This window comes from Capricornis sumatraensis, chromosome 1 (assembly GCF_032405125.1).
Source record: "Capricornis sumatraensis isolate serow.1 chromosome 1, serow.2, whole genome shotgun sequence".
Lineage (NCBI taxonomy): Eukaryota > Metazoa > Chordata > Mammalia > Artiodactyla > Bovidae > Capricornis > Capricornis sumatraensis.
The window spans coordinates 192,422,802-192,449,290 of record NC_091069.1 but is presented as its reverse complement, the minus strand read 5'-3'; the positions used below and the strand labels follow the sequence as shown (position 1 = coordinate 192,449,290).

General features: G+C 37.3%; 1 protein-coding gene across 4 annotated transcripts in view; it reads left to right on the top strand.

Annotated features, from left to right (window-relative positions):
- FXR1 (FMR1 autosomal homolog 1) overlaps positions 1 to 26,489 on the top strand; it is a 69,913-nt gene that overhangs the window by 29,332 nt on the left and 14,092 nt on the right. For all 4 annotated transcript variants that reach the window (XM_068979087.1, XM_068979078.1, XM_068979073.1 and 1 more), the window contains exons 5-12: positions 12,649 to 12,720; positions 13,136 to 13,284; positions 13,481 to 13,574; positions 14,224 to 14,340; positions 15,639 to 15,809; positions 17,262 to 17,340; positions 20,973 to 21,082; positions 25,774 to 25,860. In XM_068979087.1, coding sequence (XP_068835188.1) covers positions 12,649 to 12,720; positions 13,136 to 13,284; positions 13,481 to 13,574; positions 14,224 to 14,340; positions 15,639 to 15,809; positions 17,262 to 17,340; positions 20,973 to 21,082; positions 25,774 to 25,860 — 879 coding nt within the window. The remainder of the gene's footprint in view (positions 1 to 12,648; positions 12,721 to 13,135; positions 13,285 to 13,480; positions 13,575 to 14,223; positions 14,341 to 15,638; positions 15,810 to 17,261; positions 17,341 to 20,972; positions 21,083 to 25,773; positions 25,861 to 26,489) is intronic.

The window sequence follows — 26,489 nt, the reverse complement described above, 5'->3', positions numbered from 1 at the left end:
ACCAGCTTGAGCATCAGGAAGTTTGCAGTTCACGTATTGCTGAAGCCTGGCTTGGAAAATTTTGAGCATTACTTTACTAGCATGTGAGATGAGTGCAATTGTGCGGTAGTTTGAGCATTCTTTGGCATTGCCTTTCTTTGGGATTGGAATGCTATTAGCAGTCTGCTAATTAGAGAAAGGAAATGCCTTAAAACTCAGAATGGCACCAGGCCCCTCACCCACAAGATCCATTTTGAGATAATCTTGGCACCAGGTGAGTCATTCCATGCCATAAAATGATTGACATGAATCTTGAAGAAAGGCAGATGCCCATACAAATATATAGTTTCGTTAACATAGATTAGGAGAACAACGTATGAGTATAACATACTGGTTTGTCATGATGGTTCTGAGCCTTTAGTTGGAACCAACTTGAAAACAGAGTCTGAGGTAAATGCATGGTACATTAACACAGTTTAAGACAAAACATTGCCATAAGAAAAATGCAGTGGTTAGCTCAAGGTTTGAGATAAGTTCAGGTGGAACCAGTTGTCATTATGGCAACACAAGAGTTTTAAGAGAAACCTCTTTTTAAATTTGTATAGAGAAGGGGAAAAAAATGTAACACTAGTTTGTTTCTTCCTGCTGCTTGCTGCTACTGCTAAGTCGCTTCAGTCATGTCCAACTCTGCGACCCCATAGATGGCAGCCCACCAGGCTCCCCCGTCCCTGGGATTCTCCAGGCAAGAACACTGGAGTGGGTTGCCATTTCCTTCTCCAAATGCATGAAAATGAAAAGTGAAAGTGAAGTCGCTCAGTCATGTCCCAACTCTTCGCGATCCCATGTACTGGGGCCCACCAGGCTCCTCCATCCATGGGATTTTCCAGGCAAGAGTACTGGAGTGGGGTGCCATTGCCTTCTCCGATAAAAAAATGTCTGACACTTGCAACCTATTTTCTCCGTTTGGAGACCCCTGGCCTTCCTGCTTGTTACCCTCTCATTCTCCAGCACCACAATTCGAAAGCATCATTTCTTAGGCACTCAGCCTTCTTAATGGTCCAACTCTCATATCCATACATGACTGCTGGAAAAGCCATAGCTTTGACTAGATGGCCCTTTGTCAGCAAAGTGATGTCTCTGCTTTTTAATACTCTGTCTGGGTTTGTCATAGCATTCCATAGAGCAAGTGACTTTTAATTTCATGGCTGCAGTTGCCATCCACAGTGATTTTGGAGTCCAAGAAAATAAAGTCTGTCCCTGTTTGCCATGGAGTGGTGGGACTGGATTCATGATCTTAGTTTTTTGAATGTTGAGTTTTAAGCCAGTTTTTCCTCTCTCCTCCTTTACCCTTATTAAGAGGCTCTTTAGTTCCTCTATGCTTTGTGCCATTAGGGTGGTATCATCTTCATATCTGAGCTTGTTGATATTTCTCCTGGCAATCTTGATTCTAGCTTGTGATTCATGTAGCCCAGTGTTTCACATGATATATTTGGCATAGAATTTAAATAACCAGGGTGACAGTATATATACAGCCTTGACATACTCCTTTCCTAGTTTTGAACCAGTCTATTCCATGTCCACTTCTAACTGTTGCTTCTGCATATAGGTTTCTCAGGAGGCAGATAAGGTGTTCTGGTATTCCTATCTCTTTTAAGAATTTTCCACAGTTTGTTGTGATCTGCACAGTCAAAGGGTTTAGCATAATCAGTGAAGTAGAAGTAGATGTTTTTCTGGAATTTGCTTGCTTTTTCTATGATCCAGCAGATGTTGGCAATTTGATTTCTGGTTCCTCTGCCTTTTCTAAATCCATCTGAAAGTTTTCCAGTACATCTGGAAGTTCTCATTTAACGTCATTCTGAAGCCTCGCTTGAAGGAATTGAGCAATACCTTGTTAGCATGTTAAATGAGCACAATTGTACAGTAGTTTGAACGTTCTTTGACATTTCCTTTCTTTGGGATTGAAATGAAAAGTGACCTCTTCCAGTTCTATGGCCACTGCTGAGTTTTCCAAATTTGCTGGCATATAGAGTGTATCACTTTTAACAGCATCACCTTTTAAGATTTGAAATAGCTCAGCTGGAATTCCATCACCTCCACTAACTGATCATAGTAATACTTCCTAAGGCCCATTCGACTTCACGTTCCAGGGTATTTGGCTCTAGGTGAGTTCCCACACCATCATGTGTGGCTAATTATTAGAGAAATGCAAATCACAATTACAATGAGATATCACCTCACACTGGTCAGAATGACCATCATCAAAAAGTTTACAAATAAATACTGAAGAGGGAATGGGCTTCCCAGGTGGCACTAGTGTTAACCTGCCTGCCAATTCAGGAGACGTAAGAGCCTTGGGTTTGATCCCTGGGTTGGGATGATTTCCTGGAGAAGGAAATGGCAACGCACTCCAGTATTCTTGCCTGGAGAATCCTATGGACAGAGGAGCCTGGCTGGTGTAGTCCATGGGATTGCAAACAGTCTAGCATGACTGAGCACACATCAAGAAGAAATAGAGGGTATGGAGAAAAGGGGACCTTACTGCATGTTGGTGGGAATTCACAGTGGTGCAGTCCCTATGGAGGCTCTTTTAAAAACTGAAAATAGAACTGCCATATGATACAGCAGTCCCACTCCTGGACTTATATTTGGAGAAAACTAATTTGAGAAGATATAGGCACTTCATTGTTCATAGCAACACTATAATAGCCATGACGTGGAAGCAAGTGTCTATTGATAGGTGAGTAGATGAAGAAGATAATGGAATTATATATATATGTGTGTATGTGTACATACAGTGGGGTATTAGTTATAAAAAGGAATGAAATAATGCTATTTGCAGCAACATAGATGAACTTAGACGTTACTGTACTTAGTGAAGTAAGACAAAGACAAATGTTTTATATCACTTAAAAAAATTTTTTTTTTTTTTAATATTTTGGCTGTGCTTCACAGCATGTGGGATCTTAGTTTCCCAACCAGGGATTGAACCCATCCCATCTGATTTGGAAGTGCAGAGTCTTAAACTAGACCACCAGGGAATTCCACATTTGATATCACTTGTATGTAGAATCTAAAATGAATGAACTTATGAAGTTCATGAACTTATAATGAAGCCATAAATGAACTTATTTATGAAACAGACTCACAGACATAAAAAACTTAGGGGTTACCAATTGGGAGGGGGAAAGGGATAAATTAGGAATTTGGGATTAACATATACACACTACTATCTATAAAATAAACAACTAGGACTTACTGTATAGTATAGGAAACTATATTCAATATTTTATAATAACCTATGGTGACAAAGAATCTGAAAAGTATGTGTGTGTGTGTATATATATATATATATACACACACACACAAAACTGAATCACTGCTGTGCATCTGAAACACAGTATTGTAAATCAGCTATACTTTTGTTTAAAAATTATAATTAAAAAAATTAAGCCATCTGAACTTTCTGTTCTTGTTGGTCAGGTCACAATTTCACCTGGCTTACTCTAAAATTTTACCACTTTACAAACATGTTTGGTTCCTTCAGATTTGCCTTTTCAGCCAGCCTGTGAGATTTACATGAAATTATAAAACATAAGTTAGCGTGTCTAGAAATGGCCTCAAGAAGACACTATATGGCCTAAACTAGAAAGTTGGTTTTGAAAAGTCTTAAGATTCAAAGTTTCTTTTTTAAACCTAATTAGTGGCTTTGTATTTGATTTCTTAAACAGTAATGGCATATATTTTAAAATCTTTCTAGTCTCATAATTAATTTTTTTGATTAAGTATTTGCTTAAATAGTTGATTTTGCTAACTAAAGATTGCTAGGAAAATTGGTAATTCCCTGGTGGTCCAGTGATTAAGACTCTGCACTTTTCACTGCTGAGGACCTGGGTTTGATTCCTGATCAGGGAGCTGAGATACCCTGTAAACCATGTGGCATGGCAAAAAAAAAAAAAAAGATTGCCAAAAATGTAATTCTCAGCTGGTAAAGTTGGAGATGATGGGAAAATGAGGAGTTCCTTAGGTTCTCTTAAGCTGGATATATGGTATAATGTTCTGGCATATTGAAAAGCCAATAGAAAAAATGTTTTCCCAGTGAGTTCACATGTAAGATGCTTTGTTTTTATTATCTTATTTAGCAAGTTAATGACACATAAACATGTTACATAGGAAGCCTGACATTTCAAGCTAATTTGTAATTTTTTTAAGACTTAAGTTTTTCCTCTTGGGTTTAACATATTTAATATTTTAAAACTATTTTTTCTTTTGGAGTTGTGAAATCTGGTTGAAATACAGATTAACAGGTTTTTATTCTTGTGACATATACATTTTCTTCCATCTTTTATGGCAGATAGACATTATGGTTCTACATCTTTATAATTAGTTGTAATTTTGTGTTAAGTCCCTTGAAAGATTTGGTAAAAGGAATAAGAATAATTTGATAGGATACTCCCTTACCTTACCATGTGGCATGCGGAGTCTTACATCCCTAACCAGGGATCCAGCCTGCACTGCTATACTGTTAGCACTGAGTCATAAACCGCTGGATTTCCAGGGAAGTCCCTTTACTGTACAGTTTTTTTAAGTTAATATTATAATTATATAAAAAACAATATACATGTATAATTTACATTTTGCCTTTCTAAAAGTTTTTAAATATATTTCTCTCTTTTATTTTTGTCTGTGCTGGGTCATCATTGCATCACGTAGACTTGAAGTAAGCAAGGGCTACTTTGTAGTTGCAGTGTTCGAGCTTCTCATTGCAGTGGTTTCTCTTATTGAGGTGCACTGGCTCTAGGGCAGGCTGGCTTCTGTAGTTGCACTCTGAGGGCTCTGGAGTGCAGGACTCCGTTGTTTTGGCACACAGGCTCCCAAGGCATGTGGAATCTTCCCGGACCAGAAATCAAACCTGTCCCCTTGATTGGCAGGTGGATTCTTAACCACTAGACCACCAGGAGAAGTCCTGCATCTTACTTTTAAAAATGTGTCAGTTTGGTTCTTGGAACCACTTTGAAAATTATAGCTGTGTGTAGTTAGAGTCAGTCTTTCTCATAATACCAAGTCAGCATTGTTAGTCCTTGTGGTTGGAAATGCTCATATGTTAAAGGATGAATGAATATATTCTTTATTATTCACATCTTTTTCTTTGGGGGGAATGAATGCTAATGAGATAATACTGTTGTGTAAGTAGATAAAGCACCTTAGTGTTTTCTAGATGTTAAGCTTGCTTTCCTAATGTACATTTTCTATTCATAGATTGTAATGAGATGAAATAGATGTGAACAGTAGTCAACAAATGTTTTTCATGTAGTTGTAAAATAGGTCATTATGATTTAAGTATTCAGTTTAATGCTTGACATCATTTAGAACTTGATAAAAACTGGTAAAAAATATTCTCTACTTGAGTTTTCACATTATTTCTATTTGGTTATAACTTTGAAAGACCTTGTTGAACATTATTAACTTGAATGAAAAGTTGATCACATTAGGATCTGGAATGGTATGCTATTTAAGTCATAATTTGGTTATGTGCTAGAATTTGGAGGCCAATAAGGTTTGACTTGAATTAAATTGGTAGAAAGAGTACTGAACTGTATAGTATAGATTTTGGAATTTTATTATTCCATGAAACTATAACCTTCTTCAGTGTGGTTACTATTGTGTTTTTAGGTGTCTCATGGGCACCCCTTAGTCATCGGCTTTTCTAAAGCTCTTTCTTAGATTTGAAGAAACTTAAAATATTAGAGAAATGAGGGCCATTCCCTTAGAGTGTGAAATGCTTTTTTGGGATAGTTTGGAGATGTAAGTGAATTGAAATCTGAAGTAAGGGAATTTCTATGAGGTGTTCTTACTCCAACAGCATAGTCTATTTTAAATAAATCCAGTAATCAGCATTTTGGGCATAGTACACTAGGACATGTTTTTAATGCTGAGTTTTTAAAATGAGTTTTTATTGTGTTGAGTACACTGTTCGTTTTGTGAAGGATGTGATTTGACTCACAGCACTAAAATGGAGGCAAATTCATAGCACCTTGATTCAAACCCCAGGAACTTAGTTTCATTTGGCTTTATGAGAGTGGCTTTGTCTTTCAGGGATACAGTTATTATTGAAGTTTACAGAGATGAATAAAATGTAATGAGAAAGCTACAAGGCAGTCCACAATGATTTATTTTCTTTTTTTTTAGGCAAAATAACATAGGTAGTCATTCTAGACAGTTATTCTTTGGTGAAAATAGAACAGATGTTTTTAAGACCCATTTTTCAGCATTCAAGCTTGAGGCAGCCATCCACTATAGATCAACAAGAGATACATTAGTCGAACTGCCTTTCTAAGGTAGCAGTTGGAAATGGCACTTGTTGTTCTCAAGGTTTTCTGTTTTTTTTTTTTAATCCTCATACTAGGGGAAATAGTCATAATTTACCATTTGGGTCTAATGGACCATTTTTACAAATTTTTTGTATTTTAAAGTCATTTTACATATAAATTTACAGAAGTAAGAATAAAAGGGTGATGAAGATCAGCATTATTAGATATTTTAATAAGCATTTAAACATAGGCTTTAAGACAGTGGGTCTTCCCTGGTGGCTGTATTGGTAAAGGACCAGCCTGCCAATGCAGGAGACTCAAGAGACTGGGGTTCGATCCCTGGGTCGGGAAGATCCTCTGAAGGAGGGCATGGCAACCCACTCCAGTAATATTGTCTGGAGAATCCCTTGGACAGAGGAGCCTGGTAGGCTACAGTCCATAGGGTCAGATGTATCAGATGTGACTGAAGTGACTTAGCACACACATACCTAAAAGGAGCAAAGTTTTCTATGTATTATTTACTGCTCATCAGCTATCATGTATAAACCCAGAACATACACATCTTGTAATAAATACTGATAGCAAATTTAAAGTCTATCTCTGTAAGTTCTAGTTTATCTTCTGTTTCATCTTACCCTGGAATTATCAGAATGCATCAATGCTTTTAGGTTAGAATGCCGTTGACACTTAAACAACATGGGTTTGATCTGCATGAGTCTGTTTAAACTCAGATTCTACAGACACTCCCCCCCCCCCCACTGCCACATACACACCCTACACACATCCACTCCACCCCTGCCCACCCTACCCTCAACATCTTGTGTGATCTTAGTTCCCTGACCAGAGATTGAACTCCCTGGGCCCTTGACACTGAAAGTGTAAAGTCCTAACTCCTGGACCATCAGCGAATTCCCACTCAGATTGTTTTCATATTTTCATAGAAAATATGATAGTACTACATGATCAGTGGTTGGTTGAGTTTGCAGATGTGGAACTGTATATAGAGGGCTGGCTATGTTAACACTTGATTTTCAACCCCTGGATTCATAGAGGATGAATGAGCCCCTAACCCTTTTGTTGTTCAAGGGTCAGTTGTATTTTGAAATTTTTGATGGCTTCTAATTTTACTGACTAGAGCATGGGGGTCCCCAGCCTCTGGGATTTAATGCCTGGTAATCTGAGGTGGAGTTGATGTAATAATAATAGAGTGCACAATAAATGTAATGCACGTGAATCATCCAAAACCTTTCCCCTTACCCCCAGTCTGTGGAAAAATTGTCTTCCACGAGACCCATCCCTGGTGCCAAAAGGTTGGGGATCACTGGAATTGAGTATTGCCATTTTTAAAAATTACTTATTTATTGCTGCTTGGGCTTTTCTCTAGTTGTCGTGAGCAGGCGGCTACTCTCTAGTTGTGGTGCATGGGCTTCTCATTGCAGTGGCTTCTCTCGTTGTGGAGCACAGGCTCCAGGCACACAGGCTTCAGCAGTTGCAGCAGGTATGCTCAGTAGTTGTTGAAACACACAGGCTTAGTTGCTCCATGGCGTGTGGGGGATCTTCCCAGACCAGGGATCAAACTGTTGTCTCCTGCATTGGCAGGCAGATTGTTTACTGCTGAGCCACGAGGGAAGCCCGAGTATTGTCATCTTTGTGCTATAATTACACCACTTCATATAACCAATTGGATTGACTAATCCATTGCATTTTGTGCATTTCTTTATCATCTTTTCCTTTCTAGTCAAGATAGCAAAGTATTGAATATTTAGGATACAGGAAAAATAAGGTTCCTGGACTCTAGGTTAGATTTATGTAAGGGTTTCATGGATACATATAATAACTGCAGTGAGTTTTATTCCATTCTAAAAAAGGGTAAAGTCTTATTTTTTGGGAAGAGCTGTAAGAAGGGACTTCCCAGGTGGCGCTAGTGGTAAAAAATCTGCCTGCAATGCAGGAGACCTGGATTCAGTCCCTGGGTTGGGAAGATCCCCTGGAGAAGGAAATTGTCTTGCCTTCTTGAGAATTCCGTGAGAGGAGCCTGGCAGGCTACAGACCACGGAGTCATAAAGAGTTGGAGATGACTTGAGTAACACTTTCATTTTTTTCCCTGAATACATACAGTAACTGCAATGAGTTATTCTATTCTAAAAAAAGGTGAAGTGTCTTATCTTTTTGGAAGATCGTTAAGAAAGGATAGAGTCATGAAACAGATATATAAGAAATGCAAAAGCTTAAATTGAATTCACTGAAGCTTTGTGGTAAATATGCTTTTTTTCCGCTCATAGCTTTTCTCTAACCATGGTATACATTAAAGTTGAACATGAAATTTTGGCTTATTTATTTTTAGTTCCAGTAATTCCACCACTTCCAAGGTTCCTTTCACATCATTTTGACAGAAGCTTCAGACTTTTCCAAAACTATTTGCCTATCAGTAGTAGTTTGCATTATTTCACAAATAGCTGTTAACATGTATTGATGGGTAGATATCTCCGCCCACCTGTGTAGGTGCAGCCTTAGTTTAATCAATATTTTGTAGGTGTTTCTTGGTCATCTTTTCCTAGCCTTCCTTTCTGCACCTCATTTTCCATGTATTGAAAATATATCACACTGCTGTGTCATAAGAAACAGCTCTAATCCTCAATAAAAACTTTTCTAATCTATTATATTTTGAAACATTTGATAGTTGTAGAGTATATAAGATAGCAGGGTTTTTTTGGGGTTTTTTTTTTTTTTTTTTGGATAGATGGTTTTGTAAGATAACTTACTCTGGTGCTGCTGCCAAGTTGCTTCAGTCATGTCCGACTCTGTGCGACCCTATAGCCCACCAGGCTCTCCTGTCCCTGGGATTCTCCAGGCAAGAACACTGGAGTGGGTTGCCATTTCCTTCTCCAATGCATGAAAGTGAAAGTGAAGTCACAGTCGTGTCCCACTCTTGGCTACCCCATGAACTGCAGCCTACCAGGCTCCTCTGTCCATGGGATTTTCCAGGCGTGAATACTGGAGTGTGATGCCATTCATAATGTTTTTGTTAGCTAGACCTTGGTGGCTCAGATGGTAAAGAATCTGCAATGTGGGAGAGCTGGGTTGGGAAGATCCCCTGGAGGAGGGCTTGGCAACCCACTGTAGTATTCTTGGCTGGAGAATCCCCATGAAGGGAGGAGCCTGATGGGCTACAGTTCATGGGGTCACAAAGAGTCAGACACAACTGAGTGACTAATTACAGACTTTTAGTACATCTAAGTTCCTTAGCAAGGGATTTAAATGTGATAACCTTGAAGGAATTTTAAAATAGGGTTTCAGTTCAGTTCAGTCGCTCAGTTGTGTCCGACTCTTTGTGACCCCATGAACCGCAGCACACCACGCCTCCCTGTCCATCACCAACTCCTGGAGTCCACCCAAACCCATGTCCATTGTGTCAGTGATGCCATCCAACCATCTCATCCTCTGTCGTCCCCTTCTCCCCTGGCCCTCAATCTTTCCCAGCATCAGGGTCTTTTCAAATGAGTCAGCTCTCCGCATCAGGTGGCCAAAGTATTGGGAGTTTCAGCTTTAGCATCAGTCCTTCCAGTGAACACCCAGGACTGATCTCCTTCAGGATGGACTGGTTGGATCTCCTTGCAGTCCAAGGGACTCTCAAGAGTCTATCCAACACCACAGTTCAGAAGCATCAATTCTTCGGCGCTCAGCTTTCTTTATAGTTCAATTCTCACATCCATACATGACTACTGGAAAAACCATAGCCTTGACTAGATGGACCTTTGTTGGCGAAGTAAAGTCCCTGCTTTTTAATATGCTATCTAGGTTGGCCATAACTTCTCTTCCAAGGAGCAAGCGTCTTTTAATCTCATGGCTGCAATCACCATCTGCAGTGATTTGGAGCCCAGAAAAATAAAGTCTCTCACTGTTTCCACTGTTAGCCCATCTATTTGCCATGAATTGATGGGACCAGATGCCATGATCTCAGTTTTCTGAATGTTGAGCTTTAAGCCAACTTTTTCACTCTCCTTTTTCACTTTCATCAAGAAGCTTTTTAGTTCTTCACTTTCTGCCATAAGGGTGGTGTCATCTGCATATCTGAGGTTATTGATATTTTCCCCGACAATCCTGATTCCAGCTTGTACTTCCTCCAGCCCAGCGTTTCTCAATGATGTACTCTGCATTGAAGTTAAAAATCAGGGTGATAATATACAGCCTTGTCTTACTATACTTTCTAAAAACAATTCTTAATTCAGCATTTTCTCAACACTGATACCAGTTTTAAAATACATCTTTTTAAAGTTCTAGCTTATCCTCACTTCTGATATGTAAATCATCAGAATGCCATGTTCAGAGGTGAACCGTGTTGACGTAAGCTTAAAGACGTGTGCTTTACACTATGTGAAACTGTCCTGTAAGAAACATTTCTTTATAATAATACTTATTTATGTTTATTAGACACTCATAAATTTGGGGCTTCCCTGGTGGCTCAGATGGTAAAGTATCTGTCTGCGATACAGGAGACCTGGGTATAATCCTTGGGTTGGGAAGATCCACTGGAAAAGGGAACGGCTACCCACTCCAGTATTCTTGCCTGGAGAATTCTGTGGACAGAGGAGCCTGTTGGACTACAGTCCATGGTGTCACAAAGAGTTGGACACAACTGAGTGACTGACACTTTCACTAGACTAGACTTTCATGAATTTGAAGTTCAATTTTCAGGGCACCAAATTGCCCAAACAGGTTCAATTCTATTTTTCAGTAGTAAAATTTAAGCATATACATTGTTAGTCAGTCTCCAAGTTGTGCGACCCCATGGGTTGCAGCATGCCAGGCTTCCCTGTCCCTCCCCATCTCCCAGAATTTGCTTAAACTCATGTCCACTGAATCAATGATGCCATCCAATCATCTCATCCTCTGTTGCCTTCTTCTCCTTCTGCCTTCAATTTTTCCCAGTATCAGGGTCTTTTCCAATAAGTTAGCTCTTTGCAACAGGTAGCCAAAATATTGGAACTTCAGCATCAGTCTTTCCAAGGAGTATTCAGGTCTGGTTTCCTTTAAGATTGACTGGTTTGATCTCTTTGCTGTCCACGGGACTCTCAAGAACATCTTCTCCAACACCACAGTTTGAAAGTATCAGTTCTTCAGTGCTCAGCCTTCGGTCCAGCTCTCACATTCATAGATGACGACTGTAAAAACCATGGCCTTGACTAAACGGACCTTTGTCAGCAAAGTGATGTCTCTGCTTTTTTAATAGGCTGTCTAGATTTGTCATAGCTTTTTCCTGCTGCTGCTGCTGCTAAGTCACTTCAGTTGTGTCCCACTCTGTGCGACCCCATAGACGGCAGCCCACCAGGCTCTGCCGTCCCTGAGGTTCTCCAGGCAAGAAAGAACACTGGAGTGGGTCGCCATTTCCTTCTCCAGTGCTTGAAAGTGAAAAGGGGAAGTGAAGTCACTCAGTCGTGTTCCACCTCTTTGCAACCCTGTGGACTGCAGCCTACCAGGCTCCTGCGTCCATGGGATTTTCCAGGCAAGAGTACTGGAGTGGGGTGCCATTGCCTTCTGCCATAGCTTTCCTACCGAGACGCAATTGTCTTGTAATTTCATGGTCGCACTCACCATCTGCAGTGATTTTAGAGCCCAAGAAGAGGAAATCTGTCTCTGCTTCCACCTTTTCCCTTCTATTTGCCATGAAGTGATGGGACTGGATGCCTTGACTTAGTTTCTTTAATATTGAATTTTAAGCTGCCTTTTTCACTCTCTTTCACCCTCATCGAGAGGCTCTTTAGTTCCTCTTTGTTTTCTCCCACTAAGTGGTATCATCTGCATATCTGAGGTTGTTGATATTTCCCCTGGCAATCTTGATTTCAGCTTGTAACTCATCCAGCCCGGCATTTTGCATGATGTGCTCTGCATATAAATTAAACAAACAGTGTGACAGTAAACAGCCTTGTACTCCTTTCCCAATTTTGAACCAGTCAGTTCTATAGAAGGTTCTACTTGTTGCTTCTTGACCTACATACAGGTTTCTCAGGAGACAGATAAGATGGTGTGGTATTCCCATCGCTTTAAGTGTTTTCCACAGTTTGTTAAGATCCACACAGTCAAAGGCTTTAGCATAGTCAATGAAACAGAGGTAGATGTTTTTCTGGAATTTCCTTGCTTCTTCTATGATCCAGTGGATGTTGGCAATTTGATCTCTGATTCCTCTGCCTTATGCATATATAGTTCTTGTTACATTACGCTTATGTAGCAGTTTCATCTTGTTCACAGTAACATTTTTTGATTCTTGAATTTAACATAATTTTGCACTTATAAAAAGTCATTATTTACAGTGTTAATCTTTTGGGATAAATGAATAAGGGCACTTTTTTTTTTTTTCTGTCAGGTATATTCAAGAGCAAATGATCAAGAACCATGTGGATGGTGGTTGGCTAAAGTTCGAATGATGAAAGGAGAAGTAAGTTATGTTAAAACTTGCTTTGTGATTAATTTTCAAGGAAATAAGTTGACTCTTGGTTTCTGTAACTGTTACTCCAACTCTTAGTTTTGTTGTTAAAAAGCCTATTTCAGAAATAATCATGTATTTCAAAAATTCATCAGATCATTAATTTCTGTTTGTGTTCTGGATTTGCAAATACCAAAGCTGCTCTCCAGAGGTGTTTTGCAAGCATGTGAGGACCACCAGAGTTCTTGCTTGTAAGAACCTCTAATCTAGTTTAGGCAAATCAGGTTGATGTAACTAAGCTGTGCTTAGTACTTGTGCCACAAGGGGGAGGGTCTACTGCTTAATCCAAGCAAAGTAATTAGAACTTCATTTAAAGGTCATTGTTTTTGTTCGGATGGGATTTTTAAAGTGTTTTGATGTCTTTTAGTTTTATGTCATTGAATATGCTGCTTGTGATGCCACTTACAATGAAATAGTCACATTTGAACGACTTCGGCCTGTCAATCAAAATAAAACTGTCAAAAAAAATACCTTCTTTAAATGCACAGTGGATGTTCCTGAGGATTTGAGAGAGGCGTGAGTAATTTTGTTTACTGTTGAATTGCTTTGTGAATTAAGGGGATTTTTCAGTGCTACAGAAATCTTTTTTACCCCAAACACCCAATTAAAACTTTGACAGAAAATGTTTTTAACAGACAAAAGTTTTCATTACAATTGCCCTCTAAATTTAACCTGTTGTTTCGGTCTTAAACGTGAATTCCTCTCTCCTTAGGTGTGCTAATGAAAATGCACATAAAGATTTTAAGAAAGCAGTAGGAGCATGCAGAATTTTTTACCATCCAGAAACAACACAGCTAATGATACTGGTAAGATAACTCCATATCTTGAGGTATATAATGAATATTGTGAATCTGCCTGCAATGCAGGAGGCCCAGGTTCAATCCCTGGGTGGGGAAGATCCACTGGAGAAGGGATGGCAACCCACTCCAGTATTCTCACCTGGAGAATTCCATGGACAGAGGCACCTGGCAGGCTACAGTCTATGGGGTTTGCAAAGAGTCAGAGAGGACTGAGGGACTAACACTTTTCACTTTATTAAACTGTACATTGTACATATTTTATAATTAAATATTTCAAAGATAAAGGATCACTTGTTTTATGGTGACTTTATTAGAATACAATGTGGGAGAAAAAAGTTTTTGCAGTTATATAATTGTTAATTTGTAAATCTTTCCTGGAGAAAGGAGGAAAAATCTGAATACAGCATTCTTTACATCATAAAATTCTTAACGTATGGGATCCGGGATTCTATATCCCTCCTCCCCCCATTATAATTTGAAGAGCAGATCTAAGTAATATGGAAATTAAAAAAACAAGATTATTTGTGGGAGGGGGTGCATGTTAGGTAAGGAGAGTACAGTAGATGAAAATCAGTGGAGGCTTTATTTGGAAGGTTGTGTTTGTATTAAAAAAAAAGGGTTTAAGTTTTTGAATTAGTAACTTATTTGTTTATAGTCTGCCAGTGAAGCAACTGTGAAGAGAGTAAATATTTTGAGTGACATGCATTTGCGAAGTATTCGTACAAAATTGATGCTTATGTCCAGAAATGAAGAGGCCACTAAGCATTTAGAAGTAAGTGGGTTTACATGTAAAAGATTTTTTGTGCTTCTCATTTAGTTTCCCGAGTATATTATTCAAGTTCTATGGCTGAAACTATATGACTGTTAGGTAAGGCAACTTGGGAACTATTTTATGGCTAATAACTGGAATTATTGTGTCCTTAGAGTTACTTTTCTCTATTACTATTATCAAACATAGCCTCTTAGCTGCTAAAATACCTGAATGGAGCCAAAGCTTAGAAACTCATTAGGGATTTCCAGTAGAACTTTATTTCTAGTTCTTTACTCTGTTTTTTTATTGTCCTGTGAGCTATCAGTCAATGCACTTTCTGAGTAACTAGTTCATTAGTATAACAACTCTTGGGTAAGAAGAGAGGAGGTCACATGGCTTGTAGTTTTAAAAAAGAGCCTGTCATTGCTTCTCTCTGTTCTGTCCTGAGGTACTCCTGTTTTCTTCTACTTTTTACTGCCACATTGTTAGGTGATTTGTTGCCCCTACTCCCTCCGACACATATATGTGCTCCCACGCATAGTCTTAGGGAATTTGAGGTTTGTTTATCTTTAGGACAAGTACATGAGTGCCCTTAACTAATTTCAAACTTCCAAACAAGTGATACGTGAATGGGTTTTGAAATAGGAATCATTTGAGTTGGAGAGCTCCATGTGTGAGTAGTTCTGGAAAATTGTTGTAGAATTACTGTTTTCTGTGACCATGATTAAATAGAATGATCAGACTTCCCCCTTCCATTACATGACCAAGTGAACTACCTTTTTTCTTTTTTCCCGTTTCTTTTTCTTAATTGTAGTAGAATAAACATAACATTTACCATCCTAACCATTTTTAAGTGTGCAGTTCATAGTATTAAGAAATATATTCACACTGTTGATCAGTCAATCTTCAGAACATTTTCATCTTGGAAAACTGAATCTCTGTCTCCATTTAAATAACTTCCTATTTCCCTTTCCCCCAGCTCCATGCCACCACCATTCTACTTTGTGTTTACAAATTTGACTACTCTAGATAACCTTTTTGTAAGTGGAATCATATAGTATTTATCTTTTTGTGACTGGCTTATTTCACTAAGTATAATATTCTCAATGTTTGTCCATGTTGTAGCATGTATCAAAATTTCCTTTTTAGGGCTAAATAATTCTGATTGTGTGCATATATCACATTTTGTTTATCCATTCATCATTCAGTGGACTTTTGGGTTGCTTCCTCCTCTTGACTATTGTAAATAATGCTATGAACATGGGTGTACAAAAATTTTTTTTTTATCTTTTATAATACTAATTTGCCTCTTTTACTAGTGCACAAAGCAACTTGCAGCGGCTTTTCATGAGGAATTTGTTGTGAGAGAAGATTTGATGGGCCTGGCGATAGGAACACATGGTAGTAATATACAGCAAGCTAGAAAGGTTCCTGGAGTTACAGCTATTGAGCTAGATGAAGATACTGGAACATTTAGAATCTACGGAGAGGTATGCTGCTTGTCCCCCACCTTGGGTAATTTTACTGTAGCATATTAACTGTTGTCTGGAATTTTAGTTTCTGGGTGGAATAGTTTAAAATTGCCAGTCTAGTATCATTACATGTAAGTTGATTAAAGATGCTATATTAGTATATATATTATAATATTATAATATGCTAATATATATAATTATGGGGCCTTGAAAGATTACTGGATATTTAATGTGTACTGTTTTCCAAAGTTCCTTAATCAACTGCTTCTGAATTTCTCAGCTTTATGTGCATTACAAATAATTTATTCAAGTATTTTTTGAGTGCTTATTATGTCAGGCACTGGCAGCTGTAAATAGTATATAATACCTTTTGTAGACCTTGAATTTTAAATATTTTGTCACTGGTTAATTGTGACAGCTGTGTGGGCATGAAGATAATCTGAAAAATAAAACAAGCTTTCCTTCATTAAGACCATCCTTCACATTAGAGTAAATAGATAAGTTTTGGGGTGTGATAATTTAAGTCTTGACTTTTCATTTAAGTCATATAGTGACTCTGACTGGAGGTCTGATTTTTATTTCTGAAACCTTTAGAAGTAGGCAATATACGATAGTGATTAAGATGAAAGGGTTTAGAGCCATATTATCAGAATTGGAATTTTGTCTCTACCACTTTGAGAGGACTTGGAGAAAGTTAGGCAGTTCCCCTGCAGAGTTTCCACATTGTAAAATGAAAATAATAATAGTGCTTACCATAACAGTTTATGAAGATTGAATATGGATTTGTATGATATGGTAAGCATACAACATACTTGATTTATGGTTATTAAAGGACAAACATTAAAAGTGGAAGTTAATTGTTACTGAGAACTATAAATTCCTTTTAGAGAACACAACCTGACCTTCCCCCCATCTTCTAGTTTTTTTAAATTTTAACTGTTAGAGCTTAGGAATTTTAATGGTCATATTAGTAGGTAATTTTAAAAATGCATCTCTACAAAAACAGCCTTTTAAATCATTTCTTACATTGAGAAGGAGAAAACAATGCAGACAGCACATACAGTATGAACAGTTTTTTTTTAAATTCACCTGGAGAATCCAACATACAAGTGTGGGCCAGATGTATTTAGGATGGGGTTAAAATTTCTCTAACATAAGTAAAACTCTCTTAGTTTTCTCAGGAGCTTACAGATGTCTATTTAGACAGTTTTAGATGTCTTAGGGACTGTAAAGATGTCTAACATTTTGATTATAAAAGCCTTTTTCCCCTAGCTCTTTAATGATTCCTCTTTTTTTTTTGGAAAAGTACTCTATGAATACTTGACTTGAAATAGCACTTTGGTCGTCTGAGCAGAATCTTGTACTGGAGCATGACAGTTCAGTTTCTTTTTTCTTTCTTGTGTTTTTGTTGTGGATTGTGGGTTTCTTCAAGATTGAATTTCATGTTTGTTCCCCCACCCTACCCTGCAGAGTGCTGATGCTGTTAAAAAGGCTAGAGGTTTCTTGGAATTTGTGGAGGATTTTATTCAGGTTCCTAGGAATCTTGTTGGTAAGTACTTCTACTAAATGTTAAGTTAAATGTTATTTAATTACATATGATGACTTAATTAAAAATTAGCTTTTTCTGAAAACATTTACCTTCTAAGTTACGTGGAATTTTTTTTTTTAATAACGGTTTGGCATTACAGTTTTTCTTAAGCTTTTTCATCCCCTTCGCTTCTTCCTTAATATTTTCATTTGCTTGATGTCTTTTTATCTTTCATACATCCATCAAAATTGTAGTACTTTTTTGAGAAGGTATTTGTGATAATTGTTTTCTTTTGTTTGATGCAGAAGAAAAAGTTTGAGTGGACTAACAATAGGGTAATAAACTACAGAGTAGGGTATGAGAAAGTGATAGTTGTTGCCAAAACCTCAAATAAGGATAAGAAGTCATAAGAAGAGAAGGATGGTGATGATATTAGGGAAGGTTTCACTATTAAATTTTTGACACTTTTGATGAAAACTGCTGTGCCTGTGGGTTGTAAGTTAAGTGACAACAGGTTTTGCTTTTGAAGCTGCAGTTAATGAGCATTATAATTTGAGAGATCAATTGTTTAATAGCTTTGTAAATAATATTCTCTATATCTGTGTGATCTATCCTTTAAGATGCAGTCTGAAACAGAAATCTTGGTCACATGTTAAATTATACTTAGTGATTCTATATTTAATATAAGCATCAACACAAAGTAATGACATTTTCTAGGGGAATGATTTTTTTTTTATGACTTTCTGGTCATCTGTTGAGTCTCCTTAGTTTTTTGACTATAATGAAATTGAGGCCCTTGGGCTCCATTTATATATAAGTACACCTTGTCTACCTTTAGGAAAAGATTCTGTACACATTTTACTTGTCAGAGTCTGAAACATTAATAGGTGAAAATTAAAAAACAACAGCACACTTGTGCTATTAAAAATGTTTGTTTTGGCCAATAACAAGTAGTGTATTTGGGATAATAGCATACACTACAAGAATTTGGACAATCTGTTGGTATTCAACTATAGAAAAAGCTTTCCACTTCTGCCTAAACATTTGGATGTCTATGATATACTGCCAGTTAATTTAGCTCCACTTAATCTATTATTAGCAATCACTGTGTACTGAGTGGCTGGAGATGATGAGTTGAGAGGTTAAAATTAAATATAAGTGTTATGAATTTTATATAATTTAAATAAATGGTAAGATACAAAATGTTACCAAATATTCATTGCTGTCAAGGGAAATCACCTTTGACAAGAACGATGCTTTTGAAAATGATCCCCTTGATTGTTTATATAATGCTCCCATTATTGACAGCTATCAGTACTAACATTTTGGTTGCTGCTTTCACAGAACGTAATTTAACTTAGATTTCTTCACTTGTAAAAATGATTTGGAGGTGAGTGTGTCCAAGGGAGTCCTGGTTCTTTCCAACCCAACAGTTCTGTAGAAGATAGCATTGGTCTTACAGAATTTGTGGTAGTGTTAACCTTAAATAAAAATTTCTCATATTTGAGAAATAGTAAATTGGATATATTTATAGTTCTCAGATTCTTCTCTTTGTTTATCTGTTCAGTGATGTGAGAACCTAACATGTCTCTTGTTTTCCTCTACCCTGGCTTGTTTGGCTTTGTTTATTTGGGTTATTTGTTTATTATTTAGAAAATAAATATTAGCAGCAACTGTTATACATTGGTTAAATACTCAGAAGTAATACTAAGACCTGAGTTGAGTGCTGTCTATTTATAGTAGTACTACGTCTTTCTCTAAAATGTTTTCTGGGTGAAGCAGTCTTTTGAAAAATAGTACATTCTTAGTCAAAGTGAAAGAGAAAAAGAGGACTGAGAAGTAAAAGGAAATGAGGACTACTTGGTGGGTAAGTTTCAGAGAGAATTCTCACATATATTCAGGTTCCAAGAATTCTAGGCTTGTTGACCATTCCCACTCCTCCCAAATCAGAAGTATTATGTGAACATTGATTTGAAAATGAATTGAAACTTCAGCTCCTGGAAGCCTTCCTTAATCACTTCTCTACTCTGTCCCTTCAGCATTTATGCTCAGTGCTCAAATTATACCACAGGTCTGCTTCAGTTTGTCAATATGCTTTGGAATTTAAACTGTGGAAATGATCAGTTAAAATATTGACGGTCTCTGGTGGGACTAAATAAAACTTGCAGGTAGGTCCTTGCCACAGACCCCAGAAGGGTGATGGATATTCACTCACCACTGGTATAGTTCACAAGAAGTAAGGGGCAGAGATTTTGGGGAAGGGGGTATGATGTAACAATCTGATTTTTGTTTTTTTCGAAAAGATATTTGCTTATTTTTAGCAGGGTCAAGGATGGAGTTGCTGCTTGAGCTTCACTGTGTTAACATGAAGGTTGCTTTTATATGCTGCTGCTAGGGCTGCTCTGAGAAGACATGCATCATGTGAATTCCCTGTCCTACTCTGTTTTGTTTTTTCTCTTGTTCAGTTGCTGCTGCTTTTAAATTTAGGGTTATTGGGCAAGGAAGTTTGAAAATCCTGTAATAGTGTCTGTTGTATTGACTGGCTTACTGTTGCCATTATTCCCTTGTTTGTCCCCCTGCCCGCTTATTTATTCTTTATTGGAAGCTGTTCTGTCAGACATGCCGTAGGAGAAACTTACATTATAGCCTGTGTCAGCCAAAATTAATTTACTGTGGAAATAGATTGCTGGTATAGTGTAACATTTTAACTGAGGATTTGAACTTAATAACGAGTAAGATGTTACTGTTAACTTAGTATACATCTATTTATAGTAATGGTTACTGGAACATTTACTTCTGTTACCAGGTAACACTACCCAGTATTGCTTTTTATTTTATGGATGTATATTAGCTTTATAAAAAGTGAGTTCCCTAAGTGAAGAGCATCTTCATATCCTCCTTTTAGTTTCTCCTCTAATTGTCAGATACTCTGTTATTTGACAGACTTAGCAAGTTAAGTGTGGAGAAGGTAAATAATTTGAATTCTGTGTCATTTCACAGTGTTTCATATCTAGGAAGACGCAACCCATATACATTTTGTATGTAGTTGTATAGTTCTAAAGTAGTTTAAACACTTATAGGTGTAAAATGTAATACTTGTTAAATGTAAACATTTTATTTCAGTGAAGAGAATATTCATTTTAAAAGAATCTTCAAGTCACAGTTGTCTTTTAAGTAGGACTTTGAAAATAAAAGCCAAGTTGATGACATTGTTAGTTGTTTGAATAATAATATATGTAATGTGTCATAAATGTAAACAAATTGATGTAATTAATACCAAAATAAAAGTTTTCTTTTTGCCTTCATTTATATAATTCAAGCTTTTAGAATAAGTGGGTTGGACTTGATATTTTAAAAATATAAAAATGGTATAGAACATAGTAAAAAATAGTTGAACTTTGAAAATATCTTACACCTGAGTAGAGTTATTAATCTCAGTTAACAGTAGCAACCTTAGCCATACTGAAGAGAAGGAGGTTTCATACCAAGGATATGTTTCTCAGTCGTTAGGGTGAGTTAATTGAGAATAAAAAGATGCAGTTTTGCTTGGTTTTCATAGTTTGATAGCAAGCCATAAATTATTTGGGCTGATGTTGAAATGATAGCAGTGTTGGTTTTTAATTTATTATTATGTATGTTTTCTCTTATTAAAGGAAAAGTAATTGGGAAAAATGGCAAAGTTATTCAAGAAATAGTAGACAAATCTGGTGTGGTTCGGGTGAGAATTGAAGGAGACAATGAAAATAAACTACCTAGAGAAGATGTAAGTATTTAAAATGTAATTTGCCTGTGTCCCCCTCAGCCCCCCACCCATTCTTTTATATTTTAAAAATTGTTTTAAGAAAGTTATATCCAGTGAACTACTCTCCCTCTGCAGTGAAATTTTTTTTTAAAGTTTCTCAGTGCTTCAGTAAAAAGGCCAATTTTTTATTAAAAAAAAGACTCTAGTTTGATCTTATCAGTTTTTTTTTTTGTACTTAGAGTATAAAGATTTTGGTACTCTAAACAAAACAGTTGGCTGTGAAGGAATTCTTAATAACGGTTCTTTGACCTTTTTTTTGGTAAGCTCTGACCATTTCTTAAATGAAATCTTTAAGCTCTAACATTGTTGGTCATTCTGATGCCATTGGAGAAGGAAATGGCAACCCCCTTCAGTATTCTTGCCTAGAGAGTCCCTTGGACAGAGGAGCCTGGTGGGCTGCAGTCCATAGGGTCGCACAGAGTTGGACACGACTGAAGTGACTTAGCATGCATGCATGCATTGGAGAAGGAAATAGGAACTTACTCCAGTAGTCTTGCCTGGAGAATGCCAGGGACAGAGGATCCTGGTGGGCTGCTGTCTATGGGGTCACACAGAGTTGGACACAACTGAAGCGGCTTAGCAGCAGCAGCAGCTGATGACAACTTTCTGAAATTTTTTTTCAGTCTTTTTGTTACATGTTAATGTCTTATCCACCTTGTTTTTTTTTTTTAAACTTCTTATCTACCACTTTAAGCATCACTAACCTTTGTGGCTCTAGTGGTCAACTCTATATAGTTATAGAATATAACTGAATATAAGGCAAAGACTCCCCCCTTCCCCACCCCCAAAATTATCTCCCAGAAAGCAGTACATTCACAACTTCTTCAGTTTTGCACAGTGGGTAACTGAGGAGTTCATTTGCTTATTGGACAAAGTAAGTTTGTTTTTTTTTTTTAAAGAGACACATGGAGGAAACTGAAGATATTTGCTAAGATAAACAGCCTCACACCACATATTGGATGTTGTAAAGATCCCAGTGAAAGATACCATTTCCTTGATTCTTTTAATTAGTTAGAATGTGGTGATAAAAACGAATGAGGAAAAACAAATTACTGTTATGCAAATGAGTACTTGTAGATTGATTACATCTTACACAGCTTTAAAAATTGATGTAAACCTTAAGTAATTTTAACTTCATATTAAGCAAACACCATACCCCACCTGGAGGGTGGGTGATGACCCCATTAAAATCAAGGGTGTCATACTATTATAATTGACACCGTCTCTGTTTATATATTTAATGTGTAAAATAATGGTGACCCATTTGGCATACCAGGCTTCCCTGGTGATACAGTCGTAAAGAACCTGCCTGCCAGTGCAGGATATGCAGGTTTGATTCCTGGGTTGGGAAGAGCCTCAGAGGAGGAAATGACTGCCAACTCCACTAGTTTTGCCTGGGAAATCCTATGGACAGAGGAGCCTGATGGACTACAGCCCATGGAGTTGCAGAACAGTTGGACATGACTTAACAACTAAACAACAATAACAGTTTGGCTTATAACTGCTGGCTAAAATTGGTCTGAAGATGAAGGTGTTTACTGGGCAGGGTCATTAAATGACTCAATTATAAATATCTTAGCTTCATACTAATATCTAGTCTTCCCTTAGCTTGACATATTCTAGCTGCTTTCCAGTATTTACCACCTTGTTGCAAGCTGATTGTTTTAGGATGTCCTTCATAAATTAGTACACTTTACTTTGTAGTTTTGGTTATTTTTACCTCCCATCTCTGTGCCAGAATTAAAAAATTTAAATGCTAAAAGATACCAAGTAGATTATGTAAATTATCAAACAGATTGGGATAAAAAGGAAGGGGAGGGCACACTATGCCTTTCTATAAAAGAAACCAATGCTGTTTAGTTTTAATCTGGTTGCTGTGTAGGTATGTATGTATTCTGTTTTGCTATATCTTTTAATATTTTAAATAAAGGTCAAAAGCCTAAATAACCAAAACCTTTTAACGTGAAAATAAATCTGGAAGTTGATATTGGCTTATGTGGGGTCAGTTCGACTAGTCACATCCGACTCTTTGCGACTCCATGGACTGCAGCATGCCAGGCTTCCCTGTCTATCACCAGCTCCTGGAGCTTGCTCAGACTTATGTCCACTGAGTTGGTGATGCCATCCAACCATCTCATCCTCTATTCCTCCCCTTCTCCTGCCTTCAGTCTTTCCCAGCATCAGCATCTTTTCCGATGAGTTAGTTCTTCACATCAGGTGGCCAGAATATTGGGAGTTTCAGATTCAGCGTCAGTCCTTTCAGTGAATATTCAGGGCTGATTTCCTTTAGGATGGACTGATTGGATCTCCTTGCAGTCTGAGGGACTGTCAAGAGTCTTCTCCAACACCACAGTTCAAAAGCATCCATTCTTCAGTTCTCAGCTTTCTTTATAGTCCAACTCTAAAATCCATACATAATTACTGGAAAAACCATAGCTTTGACTAGACAGACCTTTGTTGACAATGTCTCTGCTTGTTAATATGCTGTCTAGGTTGGTCATAGCTTTTCTTCCAAGGAGCAAGCATCTTTTCATTTCATGGCTGCAGTCACCATCTGCAGTGATTTTGGAGCCCAAGAAAATAAAGTCTCTTGCTGTTAAAATCGTTTCCCCATCTATTTCCCAGGAAGTGATGGGACCAGATGCCATGATCTTAGTTTTTTTAATATTGAGTTTTAAGCCAGCTTTTTCACTCTCCTCTTTCACTTTCATCAGGAAGGCTCTTCACTTTCTGAAAGTTCCTCTTCACTTTCTGCCATAAGAGTGGTGTTGTCTGCATATATGAGGTTATTGATATTTCTCCTGGCAATCTTGATTCCACCTTGTGCTTCATCTAGCCTGGCATTTCACATGATGTATTCTGCATATAAGTTAAATAAGCAGAGTGACAGTATACAGCCTTGATGTATTCCTTTACCAATTTTGAACCAGTCCATTGTTCCATGTCTGGTTCTAACTGTGCTTTTTGACCTGCATACAGATTTCTCAGGAGACAGGTCAGGTGGCCTGGTATTCCCATCTCTTGAAGAATTTTCCATGGTTTATTGTGATCCACACAAAGGCTTTAGAGTAGTCAAGGAAGCAGAAGTAGATGTTTTTCTGGAATTCTCTTGCTTCTTCAGTGACCCAAGGGATGTTAGCAATTTGATCTCTGATTCGTCTGCCTTTTTCTAAATCTGGCTTGAACATCTGTTTGGTTCACATACTGCTTAAGCCTTGCTTGGAGGATTTCGAGCATTACTTTGCTAATGTGTTAAATGAATGCAATGGTGCGATAGTTTGAACATTCTTTGGCATTGCCTTTCTTTGGGATTGAAATGAGAACTGACATTTGGCCAGTCCTGTGGCCACTGCTGAGTTTTCCAAATTTTGCTGGCGTACTTAACAGCATCATCTTTTAGGATTTGAAATAGCTCAGCTGAAATTCCATCACCTCCACAAATACTTTACAATGAGATTATTACAGGAATGTTTAGTACCTTTTCTGAGATTGTGATTCTCTTTACCTTTTTCTTTAACATAGATTATGGCAGTTAACAAGTGGGTATTATTTGGAATTAGATAACTGGATACGAAATTGGTTGGGTTAATTGCTGATTTTATAACTTTGAGCACATTTTTTTTCCCATCTGTAGAATTGGGATATTTCTGTAAAATGACCATAAATAATATAGTCCCAGAGTTACATTATGGATTAAAACTTTCTAGCTCCTTTTTTTCCCCTCCTATCTTTCGTTCACTTTGCATCCTCTGTTTTCTGCATGTGAATTCTTGAGGATAGCTCAAGGCATTCTCACTTCCTAAGCTTAAGTTAGAGTCCCTTGTTCATACCTTCCTAGTTGGAATTACTTCTTTTAGAGTCACTGCCACTTTAAGCTCCATGATAGCTGTACTCTGTACTGTAGCTTTAGCACCTCCCCTGGTGCCTTTCTTCTTTTTAATTTCCCATACTAAAATTCACTAATTAAATTTTTAAAAAATTATTTTGAAAATAAGTCACATAGTGATTTCCTATATAGAATAAAAAGTTAAGCCACACTTAATTCTGTCTTCAGAACCCAAAATTCTTAAGCCAGGTTATTTAAATAACTGTTAGGAATGATTCTATAAAATCAAGAAAGTGAAGGACATTGAAAATGATTGGGTGAGTTTCCTTAGACTGTTCATTTTCTTTAGCCAATAGGAAGCTGAAAATTTATTTCTTTAAAGAAAAAAAAACAAATATCATTTAGGTATCTTACTTCCCTTCTCACTTTTTAAAACCGTCTTTTGACATTCACCTAAGTAAAACAGGTCAGCGTTAATCCTTTCATTTGGTTTAATAACTTAAGGTGACTATTTGTCCATATCAGTAATTTCTTTATTTTACACTGTAAATATTGAAAGTTTGTACGTGATACTTCTGTTAATGGTCACGAAGTACTTCCAACCTACAGATGTTGAAAGTTTTGCTATATGAGCTATATTACAGGGATAACCTGCCCATTGTGTTTTATTATGTTTTTAAGCAAGCACTACCAAAAATACATCTAATCTGTACATTCATTCCAGTTTGATGGAAAATTTCTTTGAAATTTGGTTTATTTACTTAAAAGCTGTGCTTGAATTAGAGGACATAAATACTAAATACTGGGATGTTGTGTTTTCTTACAGGGAATGGTTCCATTTGTATTTGTTGGCACTAAAGAAAGCATTGGAAATGTGCAAGTGCTTTTAGAGTATCATATTGCTTATCTAAAGGTTTGTATACTGTTCATATTTATATCATGTTCCTCCACACATTAAACTTTAATTTTATATTAGTATTTGTAGTAAACTTTTAAATCTTAATTTTTGTTAATTCAGCTTCATATTTCCCTTTTTTTCCTTTCTGTGTGAAAATATTAAAAGATCCTTTGCCATAGTAAAATGATTGGCCTCATGTACATTTTTCTCTTTCCCTCTGAACGTTTATATTTCTTTCCTTTTGTTTAAGACATGCCCACTCTTAAATTTGTTGCAAATAGGAGATAGAACTGGGAATGATGTGGACTCTGTTGGTTACTAATGCTCATCTGTAAACATTCCCTTGAAGGAGATGAGTCCATGTCTTTTTTATATTGTATACCTGTAGCACTTAGCAGAGTTGGCACCTGATGGTTACTGGTACTCTCTGAATCACATGAACTACCTCCTTATATGTCATTTGATAACTGTTAACCATTGTTGTCCAGTACTCTTGCCTGGAAAATCCCGTGGACTGAGGGGCCTGGTAGGCTGCAGTCCATGGGGTTGCTAAGAGTCAGACATGACTGAGCGACTTTACTTCCACTTTTCACTTTATGCATTGGAGAAGGAAATGGCAGCCCACTACAGTGTTCCTGCCTGGA